The following is a 23415-nucleotide window of genomic DNA, read 5'->3' on the forward strand; positions in this document are numbered from 1 at the left end:
CTGCTTCCTGCTCAGCATGGCTCCAGGCCCCTGGGCGGTGGCCCTGGCTGGGGAGCACTAGCCTGGGGCAGAGGCTGGCAGCTGCAGGGGGAGGAGGGGCTGCTGGACTCCGAGGGAGAGGGGCAGAGGGGGCCTTGGGCAGAAGGGGTGGGGCCAGCCTCCCCCTGCCATCGGTTCATCACTGCCCATGCTCCTTATCCACTAGACCAGGGGGCTCAAACACGTGGCCCCCCGGCCTACCTCCAAGCCAGGGTTGGGCAAACTACAGCCGCAGGATTGTCCCCCTTCAGCCCTGTGCCGCCCCCGCAGCTCCCATTGGCCGGGAACGGGGAACCGCAGCCAATGGGAGCTTCGGGGGAGGTACCTGGAGGTGCGGCAAGCAGCGTGCGGAGCCCTGCGGCCCCTGGGGGAGTGGGACGCAGGGACATGGTTCCAGCTGCCTGCCCTGGCCCCCCCGTGTACGCCGCTGCCACCCCGGAGCCTCTAGGTAAGCGGCTTCGGGCTCTGGCCTGGAGCCCTGCTGCACCCTGCCCCGAGCCCCGTGCTGCATCCCACACCCCTTGTGCACCCCAACCCCCTGCCCTGAGCCCCCTGCCTGAACCCCAACCCCCTGCTGCACCCCAACCCTCTGCTGCACCCTGCACCCCAACTCCCTGCTCTGAGCCCCCTGTTGCACCCCAACCCTCTGCTGCACCCCGCACCCCAACTCCCTGCCCCGAGCCCCGTGCTGCATCCCACACCCCTTGTGCACCCCAACTCCCTGCCCTGAGCCCCCTGTCTGAACCCCCACCCCCTGCTGCACCCCAACTCCCTGCCCTGAGCCCCCTGCTTCACCCTGACCCCTATTGCACCCCACACCCCAACTCCCTGCCCTAAGCCCCCTGCTGCATCCCACACCCCTTGTGCACCCCAACCTCCTGCCCTGAGCCCCCGCTGCACCCTGCACCCCAACTCTCTGCCCTGAGCCACCTGCCGCATACCACACCCCAACCCCCTGCCCTGAGCCCCCTGCCTGAACCCCCAACCCTCTGCTACACCCTGCACTCCCTCCTGCACCCCACACCCCAACTCCCTGCCTTGAGCCCCCTGCCGCACCCTGCACCCCTCCTGCACTCCCTGCCCTGAGCCCCCACCACACCCCTCCTGCGCCCTCAGGGGGCAGGGAGGGGGGCAGAGTTGGGGTGGGGACTTCGGGGAAGGGGTGGAGTGGGGGCAGGGCCAGAGCCAGCGAGGGGAGGGGGGTATCAGTGATGCGGCCCTCGGGCCAATGAACTAGCCCTCATGTGGCCCTCGTGGTCATTTGCGTTTGAGACCCTGTGCTAGACCAGCCTCTCTCTGCTGCATGCTGCACAACAAATGGATTCTGATCGCTGGGAGCAGAACCAGGGGCAGGGCTGCCAGTCCCAGGCTGTCATGGGTGACAGCATGAAAACCAGCCCAGAGGTCTGGCAGGATGAAGAAAGTGAACGACAGAGTCAGCTGAGCGGAGAGCACTTAGCCCCCGAGGGGGCAGGTTCTGCCCCAGGCTGGGCCGTACAGCAATGGCTGCTGGCAGCACATTTTAACGGAAAACCATTTTGGTTTGTCATTTGTTTGTTCTGAGCGCGAGAAAAGGAAGGAATTAGAACGTGCCATTTGAGTCCCAGATGTGATTATACATCAAATTCTTCGGGTTTCAGCTGAATTCAGGCCAATTCAGAACAAAGCACAGAAATTGCATCCACACAGTCCATAAAGTGGACGATTATTGTCATGATTTGAATTATTCACTGGGCACCATCTGTGCGCTCAGCACTGTTCAGAATATGCCAGTCAATCCAGTCCCCGAGTCAATGTGTATAAAATGTGGAGCCATGGATACGATGGCTCAGATACTTACCTATGAAGTGTGTAGTTCTTGAGCACATTAATAGCTGAAGTGGAGGTGCTGATGGCAATAGAAGTTTTAGCTGATTAAGGCCTGGAAGATTTGACCCTCCAACTTTCTTTCAAGAGGAAGACCTGCCCAGCGCTCCCATGCCTGTTTATTTTCCTTTCCTGCCTGCAGTGGCCCTGAGACACCTCAGAAAACTCATTTTTTTTCTGAACTTTAAAATGTGAAATTTTCTTGCTGTTTGGTTTGAAATATTCTCCTGTGAGAACTGCAACTCAATCACTGTGGTGTTGGGTCTAAGAGTCTTCTGGAAAGTAACTAGCCTTTAAACAGAAGTGAAAGCAGTTTTGCCAACTCTCATGAGTTTGTCATGAGTCTCATGCTAATTATTGTTTTTCTTAAAGCTCCTGGAGTCAAGTGGTATGTGATGATTTCGGCCTTCAGCCTTAAAGAAAAATGAAGTTTCTAGGGCTTGTGGCTGTGGAGAAAGCTTCAAAATGTGACAACCCCTCCTCCCCCCACACCCAAAAGGCTCAAAAAGCAGAAGGCCAATAAAAAGAACTCCAAATCTATTATTTTTATATAATCTCAGGATTTTAAGCCAATCTCCTGATTTTGGTGACCCTGACTCATGATTTTTGAACATTTGGGGTTGACGATACTGTGAAAGTGATTTGAAAGTGTCAGTTTCACTCCTGTTTAAAGCTGGTTTCTAGTCTATTATTTGTAGTATGGTGATACCCCTAGCGCCCCAGGCAGGTGCCCTGTAAAATCCGGGGCCTTGCCCTCGTAGGACGTTTCCAAAAGTTGAATGATCTATTCCAAGCTTCTTGAACTGCAAAAAGTAAGTAGCCTAAATGACAGAAAGTAATCAAGATTTTTCTACAACTGTTTCAAGTGTTGTATTGAAGAGTGAGCAGCTGCATGACAATTTTAAACCTAACCAGTGTCCCTTAAATGACTTGACACAAGATGTCAGAACATGTTAGTATTAGAGCTGAGTGGGTCTAATATTTATTTAATGTTCTTTCTTTATATAGGACTTGGAAACAGTGCTCCTGTCAGCTAAATGCTAAGTTATTATCTGCAAACAATTAGAGTTTTCAGGTGCCTAAGTAGCCCCTGGAATCATGGTTAAAATTGCCCCCACCCCCAAATCTGACATGGCACCCCTGTTGCTTAGCCCCTGCGTGGGCTTTAGATGGTCAAGTGCACGTGGGCATGAACTGCTCAGCTTAGGCCAGCAAGTCGTGGACTAGGAAGTTTCCCATCGCACTTGGGTGCCTGAGCACATTGCCATGGGTGTCCCCCCTCCCCCATCCCTGCTGCAGGGGCCAGGCCGAGGCCTCACGCAGCACTTACAGCCCACGCAGCAGCCCTTAAAACAGCTGCATGAAAGTTCATTTCGTCAGGTGGAGCGAGGAGCTGGAGGAGCTCACCCCTCCCCATCCAGCCAGCACAGCACCAGCAATCCCAGCTCCCCATTAATCACCCCATTGTCCCCCACCCAGTTGCTGAGTCCCGACAGCATTCAGCATTTGAGACCCCAGGAACTGGAACCACTCCCTTTACAACCACTCAACCCTTCCTTGTGTCCCGCAGGCGGTTCAGCAGGAAGAGAAGAGGGCTGGTGCTGTCACTGGGGTGGGACAAGGCGGAGAGGGAGGGAACTGTGTGGTTCTGTCTGGCTACCACTGACACTGCCAGGCCCAGGTCTCACCAACGCAGCAGCCGGAGCTGCTCCCCACCAGGCAAGTCAATTCCAACCCGCTAACAAGGAACTAACCCCTTTTTTGGTTCAACTGAAGGTTGAGGGGCAGTGGCAGCAACGGGGAGCTTTCCCCCCACCCACATGAACCAAAACATTTTTAAAATGGTTTAATAAAATAAAATAAAAAAACATTTTGACTAAAATTCTCATGTTTGGTTTGGTTGAAAAGGCTGCAACATTTTGTAATATTTTGTTAAAAAAAAAGTTTTGTTGAAAACATTTTGCCCTTGCCCCAACATGGGCGTAAAACCAACTGGCCAAAGAGTCACAGCTAAGGAACGTGTCTGGGAGGCTACGGAGCCCTGTTTGCAGACAAGGCAGCAGCAAAACCTCCCCCAACACACACTTGCCGAGGCCTGTGGGCCTCGGCGCCTGCAGAATTTGCCCAGTAGGGATTCTCTCCATACAAAGCCCTCGTGCACCCGACCTGAGCTCCTTTGGGTGGTACAGCACTCAGCTGTGGAGGCTTTAGGGTAGGGGGTGGGCAGATCACATCTCCCTCCACTCTCTGTCCCCCATCATATCTGCAACCTCAGCATCCCCTCTGCTCTGCCCCACATCAGCACCATAAGCCAGCTCTGGGGTTCACGTTTACATAATGAGGCCCACACTTGTGTCTTTGGCCACGCTCAGGTCATCCCCATTCCCATCTGCTCCGGAGCCTGCGTCATGTGCTCAGTCCCTGAGAAGTTGGGCCACAGGAGCCCAGAACAATGAGTCCTTTTTTGCACTGGTACAATCAAGAACAGTGGAACCCCTGGGGCCAGGAGAGGCAAGGTGGTGGTGGGAGGGTCCCCTCGGCACACAGCCCATTTCAGGTGGGGATGGGTAACCAGTTCCCAACCCGCCCCCACTCTACCCACAGAGCAGAGGGAGCGCCCCCTGGAGGTGGCTGGCAGCATGGCTCACATGAGGCTGCATCTGGTTGTGTGCAGCGCCCCCTGGAGGCGCATACAGGAGTGGTGGTGTTTGCAGCCCTGGGCCAGCGCACTGCTCAGCAGCTCCTTGAAGAGCAGGACAATGTGCCAGTTGTACTTGGCCGAGCACTCCATGTAGCCACACTTCCAGCTCTTCTTCACCAGCACCGAGAGCGTCCGACGCGGCGTGAAGCGCTGCTTCTGCTGGTCCCGCTTGTTCCCCACCACGATGATGGGGGCCTCACTGGCGCCACCTGTCCTGCGGGAGAAAGGAGACGTAGCTTAGGGAGTGCTGCATGGGGCACGAGCAGTCTGAGAGATGCCTCATGGGGAGTGGGACTGACAGCCCAGCCCTGGAGAGGGGGAGGAGAGGACTTCCAGTAGCCAGGTGCCCTCCCACTCCCAGCCCCAGCCCCAGCCGGCCTCAGCACCAGCTGTGATGTCTTTACACAACCACCCTCATCTGACTCTAGCTTGTTGTCCAAACAGAGCCACCTCCCCTCCTGGAGCCAGAGTTTCTCTCCTCTTCCCTCCAGCCAGGATGGTGAACTGGGAGTATCTACATCCCCCATAAGTTGCGGGACGCACCTGTGATCCCCCAGCACCCAAAGTGAACAAGCTAATTCCCACGTCTGGGGCTCGGCCCATGGCCAGCCTGACCAAGAAGATGGATCTGCCCTGGAGCCTGATGCAGACACAGTAGGTTTGGCTGGGTCTGTGATGACCGGGAGAACCGTATGGTGACTTGCCTGCCTGGTGCGAAGGTTGCGGATCTCTCGAGGCATCTAGATAGACTTATGTGTAGTGCTGGGGAGGAGCCGGTGGTCGTGGTACATGTAGGTACCAATGACATAGGGAAGGGTAGGAGAGATGTCCTGGAAGCCAAATTTAGGCTGCTAGGGAAGAGACTGAAATCCAGGACCTCTATGGTGGCATTTTCAGAAATGCTCCCAGTTCCACGCGCAGGGCCAGGTAGGCAGGCAGAGCTTCAGAGTCTCAATGCGTGGATGAGACGATGGTGTAGAGAGGAGAGGTTCACGTTCATTAGGAACTGGGGAAACTTCTGGGATGGGAGGAGCCTATACAGGAGAGATGGGCTCCATCTAAACCAAAGTGGAACCAGACTGCTGGCACTAAACATTAAAAAGGTTGTAGAGCAGTTTTTAAACTAGGAGATGGGGGAAAGCCGACTGCTGCAGAGGAGCGTGTGGATCAGACACAGACTTCTCTTAGGGGAGAGTCTGATGATAGAGAATCTCCAGGTTATAGTCAGGAGCAGAGGAATGAGAAGTATAATGTAAGGGCTGGATCAGATGATAAACAGTCACATAAAAAAGAATCTGGCACATCAGAAAAAGGCAGGCTAATAAACAGGGACAAGTTTTTAAAGTGCTTGTACACAAATGCCAGAAGTCTAAATAATAAGATGGGTGAACTAGAGTGCCTTGTGATAAAGGAGGATATAGATATAATAGGCATCACAGAAACCTGGTGGACTGAGAGCAATCAATGGGACACAATCATTCCGGGGTACAAAATATATCGGAAGGACAGAACAGGCCGTGCAGGGGGAGGAGTGGCACTATATGTTAAAGAAAGTGTAGATTCAAATGAAGTAAAAATCTTAAGCAAATCCACAGGTTCCATAGAGTCTCTATGGATAGAAATTTCATGCTCTAGTAAAAATATAACAGTAGGGATCTATTATCGACCACCTGACCAGGACAGTAATAGTGATGATGAAATGCTAAGGGAAATTAGAGAGGCTATCAAAATTAAGAACCCAATAATAGTGGGGGATTTCAATTATCCCCATATTGACTGGGAACATTTCACTTCAGGATGAAATGCAGAGATAAAATTTCTCGATACTTTAAATGACTGCTTCATGGAGCAGCTGGTACGGGAACCCACAAGGGGAGAGGCAACTCTAGATTTAATCCTGAGTGGAGCGCAGGAGCTGGTCCAAGAGGTAACTATAGCAGGACCTCTTGGAAATAGTGACCATAATACAATAGCATTCAACATCCCTGTGGTGGGAAGAACACCTCAACTGCCCAACACTGTGGCCTTTAATTTCAAAAGGGGGAACTATACAAAAATGAGGGGGTTAGTTAGACAAAAGTTAAAAGGTACAGTGACTAAAGTGAAATCCCTGCAAGTTGCGTGGGCCCTTTTTAAAGACACCATAATAGAGGCCCAACTTCAATGTATACCCCAAATTAAGAAACACAGTAAAAGAACTAAAGAAGAGCCACCGTGGCTTAACAACCATGTAAAAGAAGCAGTGAGAGATAAAAAGACTTCCTTTAAAAAGTAGAAGTCAAATCCTAGTGAGGCAAATAGAAAGGAGCACAAACGCTGCCAACTTAAGTGCAAGAGTGTAATAAGAAAAGCCAAAGAGGAGTTTGAAGAACGGCTAGCCAAAAACTCCAAAGGTAATAACAAAATGTTTTTTAAGTACATCAGAAGCAGGAAGCCAGCTAAACAACCAGTGGGGCCCCTTGACGATGAAAATACAAAAGGAGCGCTTAAAGATGATAAAGTCATTGCGGAGAAACTAAATGGATTCTTTGCTTCAGTCTTCACGGCTGAGGAGGTTAGGGAGATTCCCAAACCTGAGCTGGCTTTTGTAGGTGACAAATCTGAGGAACTGTCACAGATTGAAGTATCACTAGAGGAGGTTTTGGAATTAATTGATAAACTCAACATTAACAAGTCACCGGGACCAGATGGCATTCACCCAAGAGTTCTGAAAGAACTCAAATGTGAAGTTGCGGAACTATTATCTAAGGTTTGTAACCTGTCCTTTAAATTGGCTTCGGTACCCAATGACTGGAAGTTAGCTAATGTAACGCCAGTATTTAAAAAGGGCTCTAGGGGTGATCCCGGCAATTACAGACCGGTAAGTCTAACGTCGGTACCGGGCAAATTAGTTGAAACAATAGTAAAGAATAAAATTGTCAGACACATAGAAAAACATAAACTCTTGAGCAATAGTCAACATGGTTTCTGTAAAGGGAAATCGTGTCTTACTAATCTATTAGAGTTCTTTGAAGGGGTCAACAAACATGTGGACAAGGGGGATCCGGTGGACATAGTGTACTTAGATTTCCAGAAAGCCTTTGACAAGGTCCCTCACCAAAGGCTCTTATGTAAATTAAGCTGTCATGGGATAAAAGGAAAGGTCCTTTCATGGATTGAGAACTGGTTAAAGGACAGGGAACAAAGGGTAGGAATTAATGGTAAATTCTCTGAATGGAGAGGGGTAACTTGTGGTGTTCCCCAAGGGTCAGTCCTAGGACCAATCCTATTCAATTTATTCATAAATGATCTGGAGAAAGGGGTAAACAGTGAGGTGGCAAAGTTTGCAGATGATACTAAACTACTCAAGATAGTTAAGACCAAAGCAGATTGTGAAGAACTTCAAAAAGATCTCACAAAACTAAGTGATTGGGCAACAAAATGGCAAATGAAATTTAATGTGGATAAATGTAAAGTAATGCACATTGGAAAAAATAACCCCAACTATACATACAACATGATGGGGGCTAATTTAGCTACAACGAGTCAGGAAAAAGATCTTGGAGTTATCGTGGATAGTTCTCTGAAGATGTCCACGCAGTGTGCAGAGGCAGTCAAAAAAGCAAACAGGATGTTAGGAATCATTAAAAAGGGGATAGAGAATAAGACTGAGAATATATTATTGCCCTTATATAAATCCATGGTACGCCCACATCTCGAATACTGTGTACAGATGTGGTCTCCTCACCTCAAAAAAGATATTCTAGCACTAGAAAAGGTTCAGAAAAGAGCAACTAAAATGATTAGGGGTTTAGAGAGGATCCCATATGAGGAAAGATTAAAGAGGCTAGGACTCTTCAGTTTGGAAAAGAGAAGACTAAGGGGGGACATGATAGAGGTATATAAAATCATGAGTGATGTTGAGAAAGTGGATAAGGAAAAGTTATTTACTTATTCCCATAATACAAGAACTAGGGGTCACCAAATGAAATTAATAGGCAGCAGGTTTAAAACAAATAAAAGAAAGTTCTTCTTCACACAGCGCACAGTCAACTTGTGGAACTCCTTACCTGAGGAGGTTGTGAAGGCTAGGACTATAACAATGTTTAAAAGGGGACTGGATAAATTCATGGTGGCTAAGTCCATAAATGGCTATTAGCCAGGATGGGTAAGGAATGGTGTCCCTAGCCTCTGTTCGTCAGAGGATGGAGATGGATGGCAGGAGAGAGATCACTTGATCATTGCCTGTTAGGTTCACTCCCTCTGGGGCACCTGGCATTGGCCACTGTCGGTAGACAGATACTGGGCTAGATGGACCTTTGGTCTGACCCGGTACGGCCTTTCTTATGTTCTTATGTTATGTCTGCCAGCTGCAGAGATCAGAAAGCCTCTGAATTTAGGGCAGAGGTGGCCTAGGCTGGTGGCTGGTCACTCCAGGAAGAGGATCTCCAGTGCTTATTTTGTGCCAGGGCTTCCCAGCACTTCTAAGCTTAGCAGTTCGTAGCCACGGCACCGCTGGGCTCCCGGCCAGCAGCTGCCGCTCTCCAGCCACCCAGCTCTGAAGGCAGCGCCACCGCCAGCAGCAGAGTCAGGAGCACCTGGGCAGCAGCAAGCAAGCGCCTTGAGGAAGATCTCCTGGCAGCCAGGCTCCGCAGGCAGGGGCCGGCTCCAGGGGGCATTGCTGGCCAGTGCCAGGCTCCTTTGGGAGCGCATTGGGGTGGAGCTCAGAGCTGTGCTGCCACCCTGCCCGGGCAGTGCCCAGCTGTGCAGAGGCAGCTGGCTTGGGGAGCAGGCACAGGCACCAGCTTCCTCCGGGCTCTGGGGGTGCCCAACCCCCTGCTCCGCCTCTGGCCCCACCCTTCCCGAAGCGCCCACCCCCACCCTGCCTCTTCCCACCCCTGCCTCGCCTCGTCCTGCCCCTTCCTGCCCAGTTCCACCCACTCCCCCAGGTGTGCCCATCCCTGCTCCTCCAGCAGGCCACAGAACAGCTGATCACAGCAGGCGGGGGGTGGGGGGGAGCTGCCTGCTGGTGGAGGAGTCAGCGCCTATGGGAGCAGGGCAGGGAGGGCAGCCAGGCAGCGCCCCAGCTCCCACGGTGCAGAGAACCAGGGGCCAGAGCAGCTCCCACCAGCTTCCCACTGGTTTCTGGCAGGAGGCGACAGTTTGAAACGGGGGGGGGGGGTACGCAGAGTGACATGCCTCCCCCCATTGCTTGGTCACGTGGTGTGGCCGAGACCCTTCCCTGCGGGGCAGCTAAGCCAGCGAGCTGCACCAGGCATGGAGAGGCAGAGGCAAGAGGAAGCTGCAGGGAAGGGCCGCTGCTTTCCGGGAGGGAGGGGCTGCCCGCGGGAGGCGTGCTGGAGCAGTTCTGGGGTTGTGCCCCCCAGTCACCGGGCACAGGTCATCTCTGGTTTGAAACCTCTGTGCTAAATGGAAGGCAGAAATCTGGGGGGGGACGTGAACCTGTGTGTCCCCCCATCACCTCTAGGGGTGCAAATATGCTTGCTTGCCCCAGGCGCTAAAATGAGCCCCAGCATGTTTTTCATTTCAAATTGAGCACTGAGGAACTCCCAGGATCTGTGGCCCTTCCCTTCCCCCCACTCCTTCTGAGAGCTCAAATGGAGCTGTGGGGGGCACCCAGCTCCCCCCCCCCCCGTATCCTACCCCACAGTCACCTGTTCTCCAGGATCTGCTGCTGGATCATCGTCACGTACTCAAAGCTCTCGGGGTTGCAGATGTCATACACCAGCACATAGGCGTTGATGTTCCTCAGCCCACGGCACTTCAGGTCCGACCACTCCTGGGGGAGAGAATGCAGGCTGCTCGGGGTGGGGGGGGGGCAGAGCCGTCCCATCAGCCTCCACCCCACCACCATGAGGTCCTGCCTGCAAGGCAGGTGTGGGGCAGGGAGGCTTCAACAAGCAGAGGGGAGAAGACCAAGATCTCCTCTCAGCTCTCAGAGAGGACGGCTGAGGGGTGCGGGCAGCATGAGAGCCCAGGATTGCTTAGACCCTCTCACCCATCAGTGTCCGGGGCCATGGGAAAGGGGGTGGGTGTTGCTTGGAGACTGAATTGCCCAGGGCAGGGGGATGGTCCCAGGCTGCGATTCGGGGTGTGGGGGGGACAGATACCTGCATCAGACAGAGGGAACCATCAGCCACTCCTTATTGACTCAGGAGAGTGCCCCAGCCCCTGCCCTGGGCTCCCCTCCCTACTCTGTCACAGCGGCACGTGCATGCAAACCCCACACCTACCTGTGTGTTTGGGACACCTGCCCAGCCGCTGCGCTGCTCTCAGGAGTTGCTATCAGAGCTGGCTGGAAAGGGGAAATCCCGTTTCCTGGAAAATTCTGGGGTGTCGATGTTTCACTTCCTATTGGAACAGTATCCCAGAAATTCCATTGGCCACAATGCCCAGGAGCTGGGCAGCAGGGCTGGCGCCCAGGCCACCCATGGCGCTGGGCAGCCTGCCCACCCATCAGCCAGCCAGCCAGGACACCTGATCAACCGACCTGCCTGCCCGGCTTCCCAACGTTTCGATGGAATCAGCACATTCCCATGGAACGTTCATCACATCAGCCGTTTCCAACAAACACTGTTAGGTCTAAAAACGTCACCCTGCTTTATTGTTAGATAAGAGTTTTCTACCCTCAGGGATGCATTCAGCCAATGAAAGTTTGTTCTGATGATATAATGATTTTTGCTCAAGTCCTCAACTGGTGTAAATCAGCATTGAATCACACCGGCTGGGGACCTGTCCCCACTGACTCCAATGCAGCAGCTGGGTTTGCCAGTGGAGCGTGGCAGGAGGTAGGACGTCCCTTTCAGTTTGCTCATGTTCTTGGCTTTAGCTGTTCATGAAAAACCTCACTTTGTGAATCTAATTCTGCATCCTTGAACAGGGCGGCTCCAAATGCAACCCTGGCCTACGTGACACAGCAGCTGAGTTTAATTTGTTTTTTCTTGCCCAGAAACACGCCCATGCACTTAGCCGTGGCCATTTGCAGCCACGCAAATCCCACCCCCAGGAGCAGCAGATGGTCTAGGCTGCTCCAGTAACTGGCACTACCAGCTGTGACGTATCAGGTTCTTCAGAGATAATGTTCTCCCTGATGGTGGCTTAGAAGGCAGGAAATCAACTCAAACCCAATTAGAGGCTCTTTGCAGATGGGGGAAGAGATGAGAAATGCACATCTATTTTCTAACCAGTGCTTTTAATCAGAAATTGCGTTGGAGGGATGAAGACTCAGCATGACGTTGCCTTTAATTCTTTCAACCACCATGACTAGGGCTGTCTGTGCTGCCCAGGGGCACTGACTGCCTGGGACTCACTTGGCCTAGCTTGTCTGTCCTTGACTTTGGGAAACCACTCAAAGGGCATTGCAACCATAGAAATGGATCCAGCTGGGCCCCGGAGAACATCTCCCTAAGCATGGAACAGCCTCTCACCACGGAGAAAGGACGGGAAGCCAGAATGCAGAACAAAACTCAGCTTCCCGAGAGCAGTGGGATGAGCCCTGGAAAGTAGAAGCTGGGAAATGCCATATGGGTTATCAAGTCTGACCTTCTGCAATCAGTGATGCTTCTCCTCTCTGCAGGCATCGCAGCCTGAGGGGCATGACCCACAGATGGTTGCAAACAGGGTCAGGGGGCCACGACCCTAATTGGGGAGATGGAATAGGTTGAGAGCCATTGCCAGGGGGCATTATCCTGTCTCTTGAGGAGCATTTCCAATGGCGGGGTAAGGAGGCGGCTACTGAATGGGTGACCTGGTGAGGAAGGGATCAGCCCTTTATATAAACCTAGAGGGAGGAAGGGAGCAAAGGACCAGCATGGAGCCAGGCAGGGTCTAGTCACTGACTGGGAAGCTGTGTGCCCTGGCTCTCCAGCCCCTGTGTGCCCTGTGCTCTGCTGCCAAACGTGTCACTGAGGCCTGGAGCCTGTCCCCTTTCCACTCACCTCCAAGACGACGGGCCCCTGGGACCAGCAGAGTGCAGAAGGCCCAAGTGGGGATCTCAGGCATCACCCCTGTGTAAGGGGCCTTTCACCTCTGGGGCGGTGTGGTGAGCGCAAACCCTTCTCCCCAGCAGAGGGGTTTTGGAGGCAGCTGGACACAGTTTATCAACATTGGCCCCTTGCCAAGCCAAGTTGAGCTCAGATGCCTGGACACCTGGTTTCCATCCATTCTCGATGGTCAGGCCAGTCTCTGCCTTCTAAGGAAATGCACAAGAGGCGGGATACGGGCCCTATTCTTCTAACTGCCAAATGGCCCCCCAGTGCCTGAAAACAGTGACGATGGTTTTCCCACAGGAAACGTGACTCCTCATTCGAGTTCGGTATGTGCGACGGAGCCTGCAGGGAGAGGCCTGAGCCCCTTCCGAGTCCGACCCTCCTCTTCCAAGACAGCACCCCACAGAAGGCACAGAGCAGACGGCTGATGCATACAAATCTCTGGTTTGCAGCTAATTCAGGCTCTTGCTTCCCACAGGTGCCTAACGCCAGGGTAACCATCTGTTCCCTGAATCCAGTTAATAACTTTCTCTAGGTGTAGCTGGAGTGGTGAGGCTGCATCAAGAAGTGACTTGAAGTGAAGTGACCCACCCCAGCTTCCCATTTCATCTCCCTGTTTTCTTCTTGCTGCCCCTGACAAGCAGCCCAACCCCGGTCCCTTCAGCACCTCCCCTGGCTTCAGTGGAACGACAATGCTGCCTGTTGCATTTTCTTAACCCAAGAGTCTCTGAATACTTTACAAACTAGGCTCAGGAATCACAACAGCCACTACCGAAATGCAGCTGCTTCTTGGGTGGATGATGACAGTTGGTTAATTGACACACCAATATCACAACCAGGAAGTGTAGAAGAATCCTGTATCCAATGAAACTGCAGGTGGCTTTCAGAGAGGCAGAGTGTAAACAGCCCAAGACATAGAATCATAGAATCTCAGGGTTGGAAGGGACCTCAGGAGGTATCTAGTCCAACCCCCTGCTCAGAGCAGGACCAATCCCCAACTAAATCATCCCAGCCAGGGCTTTGTCAAGCCGGGCCTTAAAAACCTCTAAGGAAGGAGATTCCACCACCTCCCTAGGTAACCCATTCCAGTGCTTCACCACCCTCCTAGTGAAATAGTGTTTCCTAACATCAGGATTAACACACCAGCTCCTACAGAAAGAACTAGGGGATCTATAATGACCACAAGCAACCAGGGGCTCCGTTCTACATCTCACCCATACGATGCTTCCACAGCAGCCTCTAGTGCCCAGTTGGTTGAAGACCAGCTGAGAGGTGAGAGCGCCATGTACTGAAGCAGGTGTTCCTGTGAGGTCTCCCATTCAAGTACTGAACAGACACAACTTGGCTTTGGAGTTCAGACAGGCGTATGCTGGCCCTTGCACCCAGCTGTACATAACCCACCCTGCACCCTCAGAGGAAGCTATGCAAGGCAAACCCCAGCTTGCCTTTGTGCGTCGACATTCACTGCAGCAAATACCTGGAGCAAACAAGTATGTATTTTAATAAACTGGCCGGTAAAGCGAATCCCTCTGCCATATGCCAGAGCATTTCTATTTGTGGGGAAGCCTTTTTTGTGAAAGATCAGACAAGGACTCAAATTTTGCAGAAAGGAATTATAATAATAAAACAGCTCCCCTGGGAAATGGAGAAAGCCTCCCGTTCATTGGAGCTTTGAGGCAAATACAGGAATAATTCCTGCCATGCAACATGTTCCAGCCCAGGTGGGAGCAGGAAAATATCCTCCTATGCCCCAGGGACAAAGCAGAGAGTTATTTTCCCTGCATGTCCTGCTGACGGGGGCTAACAATGAGACTGGAGCTTGAATGGTTTGTTAATGTCACAGGCACCTGGAAGAGGGAACGATAGCCCCGTGCAGACCATGTCCGTGCATTGTTTCTTCCCACCAGGGCCCGGCAATAAGTAAGACCTTTATGTCTATTAATGTGGTGGCTCCGTTTCCCCCACTCCTGCTAACCAGCCCTTCATTCTCCCCTCTCTGCTCCGGCTCTGCGGCTGGTCCCAGCAGGGGGGGTTTAGCCTACTTACTCGCTAGGCATGGCAGCTTCTCACACCAACTTGCCATTTTAAAACAAACAGCAGCACTAAGGGGGGGCCCCTTCCCCGCAGCACTGTTCTGGGGAGCTCAAAGCAGCTGCCGGAGCAGGGAGCCTGGCTGAGGTGTGCAGTCCCCTGAGACCCTGGGTCAGTTGGGGGGTTTCTTATGATCATTTCCATTAGAAGGATTTTTGTGCTGGTGAAATTCGCCCTTGGAGGCTGGCGGCCTGTGTGCAAGTACAGCGCAGGTGCAGCACCCGGGCAGGTACACGGGGCCTGAGCCAAAGGCAGCTGACATCAGCAGGAAGACTCCCCTGGACTCCCCTGGGCTCTGGATGAGACTCATGCCTCCATCAGTGTCCCGCAGCCGTGACCCGGCAGGTCCCCCGTACCTTCCAGGCTAGCTCAGGGGCACTGGCCTCCAAGGGTTGAGAACAAGCCGAAGAAATATCAGCCTCCAAGGCGACAAGCCACGGAGAGCAGGGCCCTGGGGTAAGTGCCCTGCAGCTGGGGCGTGCTCAGCAGCTTGTGTCTGATGTACCCACGCTAGCTGTACTCTCGCCAGCTCGCTAGAGATCCAAGTGAGGATAGCACGACGCAGGCGTCAGCGTGGGTGGCACAAGCGAATACATACCAGGGGGGCAGGCAGGCTTGTGCAGCGGTGCTAGCACCCTTACTTCTCGTTTAGTGAGCTCACTAGATTGACGCTAGGATGGGACCATCTACATAAGCCGCAAAGCAGACTTTTATTATTATTATTTTATGAATGCTCATAGAATTTCCAGCACTTACGTTCATTCCCAGGCAGATCTGTTTGAATGTTTGCCCATTGTTTTGTTTGGATAAAGTAGCAGATTTGGGGATGAGGAAAATGCTCCACTGAAGTCTGATGACTGAAATGGTTTGAAAGCATTTAGAATAGAATCATAGAATCTCAGGGTTGGAAGGGACCTCAGGAGGTATCTAGTCCAACCCCCTGCTCAAAGCAGGACCAAACCCAACTAAATCATCCCAGCCAGGGCTTTGTCAAGCCAGGCCTTAAAAACCTCTAAGGAAGGAGATTCCACCACCTCCCTAGGTAACCCATCCCAGTGCTTCACCACCCTCCTAGTGAAATAGTATTTCCTAATATCCAACCTAAACCTCCCCCTCTGCAACTTGAGACCATTGCTCCTTGTTCTGTCATCTGCCACCACTGAGAACAGTCTAGATCCATCCTCTTTGGAAGCCCTGTCTTTGGTAATGATCTATTGCCTTGTTAAAGTTGGTAAACATGCACTATAAAATTCTGTCCTCAGTAAGACTCTTTCTGAGGACCCACGTATCAGAAGCCTGCAAGTTTCTGCAGAAATCAAGAAGTATTTACATTTGCAGCACGTGGGTGTAGGGGTGTGGTTGTGTGTATATATGCAAATGCACACAAGTGTGTCAGTGTGTGCCTTTGCATGTGTAGAGGTGTGTTGTTTGTGTGCATGGGTGTATTATCTGGAGAAGATTTTCAAAAGCACAAATGGGAACTGAACACATAACTGCCCTTTGTGCTTTTGAAAAATCTGTTTTGGGGTGTGTGTGTGTGTTGTGTTGTGTTATCACCTCTACCCAAGTGTTTACTTCATAGGGCTGTTGTTTTAAAATATTCTTTATGATTCAAAACTTAATAACAAACTCTGCAGTGGGCCCAGGAGCGGAGACAAATCTGCCAGAACCCACGCTCCCTGCAAAGCCATTTGGCATGGAGTTTGCTTTCTCTCCCGGGATCCCGTTCTCTAAAAGACCTGAGGTCTGACTCCTTGGTGCTGCTGAGTCATCCATGAGCAGATCAAAGGGCTGCTGTTGGAGAGTCAGAAACAACACAAGTGAATTCCCCCCACAACCCTCTGACGAGGGCATTAACACCGAGGCCTAGATGGGGCCATACAAACCATTTACATTATTGAACCATCAGCCAAGACGTAAGACTTGGTGGACTAAAATCAAGCATGTGGCATAGAATCACAGAACGGTCAGGCTGGAAGGGACCTCGAGAAGTCATCAAGTGCAGCCCCTGTGCTGAGGCAGGACCAACCAATCCCCGACAGGGGTTTGTCCAGCCTGTTCTTAAACCTCCCATGGTGGGGATTCCACAACCTCCCTTGGGAGCCCTTTCCAGAGCTCAGCTAGCCTTAGGGGTAGAAAGTTTTCCTAATAGCTCATCTAAATCTCCCTTGTTGCATATTAAGCCCATTACTTCTTGTGCTACCATCAGTGGACATGGAAAATGATTGATCACCCTCCTCTTTATAACAGCCCTCACATGTTTGAGGACCGTTATCAGGTCCCCCCCAGTCTTCTTTTCTCAAGACTAAACATGCCCAGTTTTTTAACCTTTCTTCACAGCTCAGGTTTTCTAAACCTTTTGTCATTTTTGTTGCTCTCCTCTGTACTCTCCCAATTTGTCCACATCTTTCCTAAGGAGTGGTGCCCAGAACTGGACACAGTACTACAGCTGAGGCCTCGCCAGCACCAAGGAGAGCAGGACAATTACTTCCCAGGTCTTACATACGACATTCGTATTAATACAGCCCAGAATGATAATAGTCTTTTTTGCAACTGCATTACACAGGGGACTCACAATCAATTTGTGATCCACTGTAACCCCCCGATCCTTCCCAGCAGTACTGCTGCATAGCCAGTTATTCTCCATTTTGTAGCTGTGCATTTAATTTTTCCTTCCTAAGTGAAGCACTTTGCACTTGTCTTTATTGAATTTCATCTTGTTGATTTCAGACCAATTCTCTAATTTGTCCAGGTCATTTTTCATTCTAATCCTGACCTTCAGCGTGCTCACAACCCCTCCCAGTTTAGTGTCATCCACAAATTTTATAAGCATGTTCTCCACTGTCCAAGTCATTAATGAAGACATTGAGTCATACCGGACCCAGGACTGACCCTGTGGGACCCTCTCAGTCTGACAGTGAACCATTGAAAACTACTCTAAGATCTTTCAACCAGTTGTGCTCTCTCCTTACAGTAATTTCGTCTAGAGCACATTTCCCTCATTTGCTTATGAGAATGTCATGTGGGACTGTGTCAAAAGCATCACTAAAATCATGATCCAGCACGTCTGCTGCTTTCCCTCTGCCATTAGGCCAGCAACCCTGTCAAAGAAGGGAATTAGGCTGGTTTGGTATGATTGTTCTTGACAAATCCATGCTGGCTATTCCTTATAACCCTTTTATCCTCTAGGTGCTTAAAACTGATTGTTTCATGATCTGTTCCAGTATTTCCCCAGGTATCGAAGTTAGGCTGACTGGTCTATAATTCCCCAGGTTTTCTTTGTTCCCCATTTTAAAGATAGGTGCTATGTTTGTCCTTCTCCACTCCCCTGGGACCTCACCCATCCTCCATGAGGTCTCAGAGATAATTGCTAAAGGTTCTGAGAATGCTCCAGCTAGTTCCTTAAGTACCCTAGGATGAATCATGGTGTTAGCCTGCAAAGCAGTTCAAATTGGTTTTTGAGAGTGGATCTTTTAAAACAGGTGTAAATGCTGCCTCTATTTAAGGCACCAGTCACTGACCCTTCCAATATTTCAACAAGAAAGGATAATTTATAGAAAGGGACGATGTACCTGGCTAGTATTTTTCTGCATTCTCTTGGCTCTCCCTGAAATTAGTCAGGCTGGGCACTGACTTCATGGCTTAGGAACTAGAGACAGGCGGTTTTTGATTCAATGTTTTTGTTCCTTGGAAAATGCTGATCTGTCAAAATTGTAACTTTCCACAGGAAAGTATCAGTTTTGATGACGCATTCATCAGGAAGGGTTCTCAGGTCCAGGATGGAATGTCTGGTCAGAACCAGAGAGAGACTAGTGGGTTGGTTAGACACTCACGTGTTCCTCCTCCAAGCCAGGCTGGAGAGTCTGTCTCTTTCTTTCTCTCAGGCCCAATGACTATTTACTTATTTTACAAAGTGGAGCAGCCCCAACAGCAGACGTTGAGAGACAGCCACTCCTCAACAGCCAAAACCCCAGTGGGCTGGGCATTTATTTGGGATGCAAGAGACCCAGGTTTAAGTCATCTCAAGACCCATATGTAAATTCATGATAGAGATCATCCTCGAATCAAGGGATTGCCAATCAATCATCAAGAGACCCAGGTTCAAGTCCATGCTCTGATGTGAAACAGGGACATTTTTGAAATCTCAAAAAATTTCATGGGCTAGGAAAACTGTCCTCTATTAGTAAGTGGAGCAGACAGACAGAAAAAGCATATCCCTTGGCATGGCAGATTGTCTTCATGGCTGTGTCTGAAAGCCCTTCATCTCTGAGAGAGAGAACAAGAGTGCCAGAAGCTTATCACATGGGCTGTTTTGGACTTTAAAACCAGAAGGTTAGTTTTGCTCTGCTTGTGTGTTAATGAGCTCAAGACACTTTGTTTAAAAGAAAATACAAGTTTGTTTGCCCCAGAAAATGTCCCTGCTTTGGCACCATTACTGCTCGTCACCCCAGGGGTGGCTGCTTTTCAGTGAGTGCTGTTTGTAAAACAGAGCTGAAACCTGATGTCTAATCTCTAAGGGGCTGATACTGCAGCCCTCCCTGTTGAGTAGTGCCTTCCTCCAGGAGTAAACCCATCCATTTGGATCAGCTATTTGTGGTGGCAGGTACTGCTTAATATGAGGAAGGGCAACATAGCTGATTCCTGACCTACATTATTGCCTACACATGGCCAGCTAACTAGTGAGATGGTTGGTCAGTCGATTTGTTGGGTGTTTCAGAGGGATAACTTTGTCTGAATGGGCAGGTAAGGCAGGAGGAAGGATTTTCAAACAGGCCTGAAGGTAGTGATGAATGTGGGGCCAATTACACTGTACTTATTGCCATGGTCTCTGAGGCCTACAAGATCATGCCTACTGGGATGGGCAGTTACACAAGCAACGGTGACTAGTTATTCTGGAAACCTTCAGAGATTATTAATGGCCAGCTCAGTCCTATAATCTCTGTGGCTCCTGGACTTATATGAAGGTGGTTATGGAGCCATGCAGTAGTTGCTATGGCAGCTGTGCACCAAAAGGATGATGAATCAGATGTGACTGGCTCTCCATGAAACACTTGACATCATGTTCAGAAAGCTTGTCAAGGTGAGGAACGCAAGTACTTAGGCTGCAGAGTAATTTGCCTTCTTTTTTCTGCAAGATCAGACATGGTGTGGTCAATATAGTCCTGTAGATCAATAGACTAGCCAATGTTATCCTATAGGTCAATTTGTCCAGTGAGATTTTGACACCTGAACTCTGTAAGGTTCTTCACTCTGCTGATTCTGTCTTCATAACCATTTTAGCCACGAACCTGAACAATGCAGTCATCAAAGTTGTGCTTTATGATTTCACTCATCTAGTTTTTCTCATTCAGAATGGGCCTTGAACACACCCAAAGTATTTGAATTGGCTCAAGGTGTCTGGTTGCTTGTTCTGTGCATGCTAATTGCTGATATGATCCTGGCTGCCCTCTTAAAAGGTGGGCAGTACTGGAGTGTGTGTGTACAGGCAAATGACTTGACATGCTGCCCAGAATGTGTGCTGAACCCTTAGGATGTGATTTGCCAAAGCAAGATGAGTTGTAAAGTGAGTTAATTTCAGATCCACCTAGCAAAGGGTTAATGATACATGTGACTTTGCAGCACGTGTGCAAGTGTGTGTGTGTGTGTGTGTGTACATACCATTTGGTACAGGAGTTTGATATGGCAATCATTCAGCACATCCCTGTTTGGCATGCAAATTTAGGATTTGTTCATTCACATCCAGAACAACCACCTTTCCCTACTGTTTGGAACCAAGCACATAGTGAACGTTGGATTAAACCAGTAATGTTAAAAAAACTCCATGGATGACAGCATTTCCCATGAACTGCACATGGGCTGCCGTTCTCTTGTAGTCTCTGAAGCTGAAGTAGGATGGAACAAAGTACCGTCCAGGACTAGCCACTGAGGGATTGATTACAAGGCCATCAGGACAAGTAGGAAGTGCAGGAGAAAGAATTTGGTTGAGTGGTATGAATGACACGGAGAAGAGTGACTTTAAATACATGAAAAGAAAAGTGATCTGAGAAGCTGCGGCGGCTGGCTTAATGTGCTAGTACCCAGCCTGAGAAGAATATTTACTTACAATGTATGTGCCTAGAGACATATTGGGTGGGATTTTAAAAAATGCCTAAGTGTGTTAGGCACATAATTCCCATTGATTTCCAGTATGGATTGGGTACCCAACTCGGAAGAATCCCTCTCTTCTATTGTTATTTAGACGTTAGGTTGCAAACTCTGTAGAGCAAGGAACTTTTTTTTCCAGTTAAGCAACATACACACTTTGGTGCTGCAGAACATACACTGGTGGGTCTAGCTGGAGAGGGCAAAGGGCATTCACTATTCCACCAGCCTCTGCTGCTCTCCGGGCCACCCCCCCTGTTAGCTACAGAAGAAGTGATGGAAACCCTGTTGCTCCAGACACTTGGAACTAGCCCGGACAAAGCACTGGGAACCAGCGCACCAGCCCACGGGAGGGATGGGCCAGATGGGACCTAGTAGAGCGTTTCCATCTCTAATATCTGCCTAGGACTCATGGGCAGAGCCGGAGCCATGGAGCCCCAGGCGCACAGCCCGGCTGCGTGGGGGAGGGCTCCTACCTGAGAGCTGTCTGCTGGGAAGGCAGCTAAGTAGGGGACCTCCATGATCTTCACGTCGTACATGTCCCCGTTGTAGATGACCGAGGGTCTGTAGGTGTCCCGGGCCCCAGTGGGGCGGTATGTCTCCGGGAAGTCGTTGTACAGGAACTGGCGGATGATGGCGGTTTTCCCCACCTTTGGGGCTCCAAGAACAGCCACTTTCAAGGTTTCCACCATGATCCACGTGCAGCGCCTCGGGGAGCTCCCGCCCGGACCATGGGCACTTTCCTGCAGGCTGCTCAGGGCTCTGCCAGGCAGCAGCCAAAGTTCTACCAAGCGCCCGAGCCCAGCTGGCCGCTCGGCGGACACGTGCGGAACATCCAGCGCCCGGAGCCGATCCGCCAGGCTGCCCCGGCCCGCGGCAGTGGCTGGTTGCCGGCAGGCCAAGGCCCTTCAGGGCTCAGGGGCTCAGCACAGCCGAGCCGGAAAGGCGGCGCGGGGCTCGGGCCCGCAGCTAACGGCAAAGCTGAGAGCCTCTCATGGCAGGCTGCAGCGAGTGACCCAGCGTGCGATGACACGGAGCCGGAGGGGAGGGGAGGGGAAGCCCCCGCCCGGTGTCCCCGCACACCCCGCTGGAGCAGCAGTGAGCTCCGGGACTCTCCCCAGGCCGGTCCCAGCGCCGCCCGCGGGGATCCCGCTCGCCGCAGGCTGGCAGATCTGAGTCCCCCCAGGAAAACAGCAAACCCAGTGAAATGATTCCACCACGCCCGGGAGCTGCTGGGGGATGTGGCCGGTGCAGGCGGCCCCAGCCCTCTGCCCAAGGCCAGTGGCTTTGCAGCTCCTACCCCGGCGGTGCAAGGCGATCCCGGCGCTCTCTGCACGCCCCTGGCCGCTCCTGCTGGACCGGAGTTTGCTCAGGGCATGTGCCCATCGCTACCCCCTTAGAGCAGCATCAGCTCAGCCAGGGAAGGCCCAGTGCCCCCGAGGCCGGGCTGGCCCCTGGAGCCGCGGACGCAGGACGGGGATGTCACCAAGCCAGCGCTCGGCACAGCGCATTACACCCGCGTCCTCCTTCCAGCGCCGCGGGCTCCCCCGCTCTCCGGCGCGCCCTGGCAGCGAGCTCCGACCCCTCTGCCTGCAGCCCCCTGGCCAGGGCAGCCCCGCTCAGCCCGCCTCCCTCCCGGGCTCGGTAGCGCAGCTCCCCGGGCCGGTGGCGCGCTCCTCCCCAGCGCTGCTGCCCGGATCCGGGGCATGCTGCGGAATGCCGCCGCCCGCTGCGCTCCAGCCCGCGGCCCAGCGCACACGGCGGCTGGGGGTGGGCGCAGTTCCCGGCGAGGGGGAAGGGATCCGAGGAGCCCGCTGGAGAGCGGTGCTCTAACGCCGGGGGCTGGGCCAGCGGAGGGAAGCACCAGCTGAATTGTGACGCAAAGCTCCGCTGGGGCGACTTCAGTCCCAGCCCCACTGGTGCCTTCGTCTCCCCCATCTCGTCTGCGGCCGCAGGGCTCCCTCCTCGGAGAGGCCAACAGCGGCTGCGACCCCACAGCGCCTTGGGCTCGCGATCCAAGTCGGCTGAGGGAGGGAGGGAAACTTGCAAAAAGCCCAGGCTGCGTTGAGGAGCCCAGGGGGACAGGGACAGGACTCCTCCTTCCATGATCCAAGGTGGGCAGGGCAGGGACCGGGCCCCAGTGCACTTGGCAAAGCCATAGGCCAGGAGGAAGCTGATAAAATTATGTTACTGGCATCACTGGTCTCCCCTTCTCTCTGCAGGGCTCAGGCAGGGCAGGGGAGCCCAGCCCCTGGGGCTTGGCAGAGCTGAGAGGACAAGGTTACATTGTTCAGACATGGCTGGAGCCCCACTCCTGCCAAGACCCCTGCTTACCTGTGTGCACCTGCCTAGGCCCCTGGGGCACAAGGTGACGCTGAGGGCAGGCCAGCTGCTAGCTCCTGCCAAGGGCCCTAGGCCTCTCAGAAAGCGCCGAGCTGGGGGTCTGGCTCCCCTGGGGGCTGGCCTTGTTAAAAGAGATGGTAAGTTGCTAAGAATGGGTTTAGACTTGATGAACTGCTGGGAGTATGCTGCACCCATTGATCCCACTTAGAGCCACTGTAGCCCACAGTCTAAGGATATAGTGAATAG

At 52.1% G+C, this 23415-nt stretch overlaps 1 protein-coding gene across 2 annotated transcripts; it reads right to left on the bottom strand.

Moving 5' to 3' along the window:
* Positions 1-3025: 3025 nt before the first annotated feature.
* RASL10A (RAS like family 10 member A) lies at positions 3026-21630 on the bottom strand. Of its 2 annotated transcripts, none has more exons than XM_039505627.1 (3): positions 21303-21630; positions 10261-10385; positions 3026-4820 (listed from the first exon to the last, which is right to left on the bottom strand). In XM_039505627.1, the coding sequence occupies exons 1-3, from the start codon at positions 21516-21518 to the stop codon at positions 4550-4552; spliced, it is 612 nt and encodes a 203-aa protein (XP_039361561.1). In that variant the 5' UTR covers positions 21519-21630; the 3' UTR covers positions 3026-4549. The 2 variants fall into 2 exon arrangements, with proteins under 2 accessions (XP_039361561.1, XP_039361559.1); XM_039505625.1 differs by lacking the exon at positions 21303-21630 and adding an exon at positions 10840-13561 and having other exon boundaries at positions 10261-10404.
* Between the last annotated feature and the right edge of the window lie 1785 nt (positions 21631-23415).

This window comes from Mauremys reevesii, linkage group 18 (genome assembly GCF_016161935.1).
Source record: "Mauremys reevesii isolate NIE-2019 linkage group 18, ASM1616193v1, whole genome shotgun sequence".
Lineage (NCBI taxonomy): Eukaryota > Metazoa > Chordata > Testudines > Geoemydidae > Mauremys > Mauremys reevesii.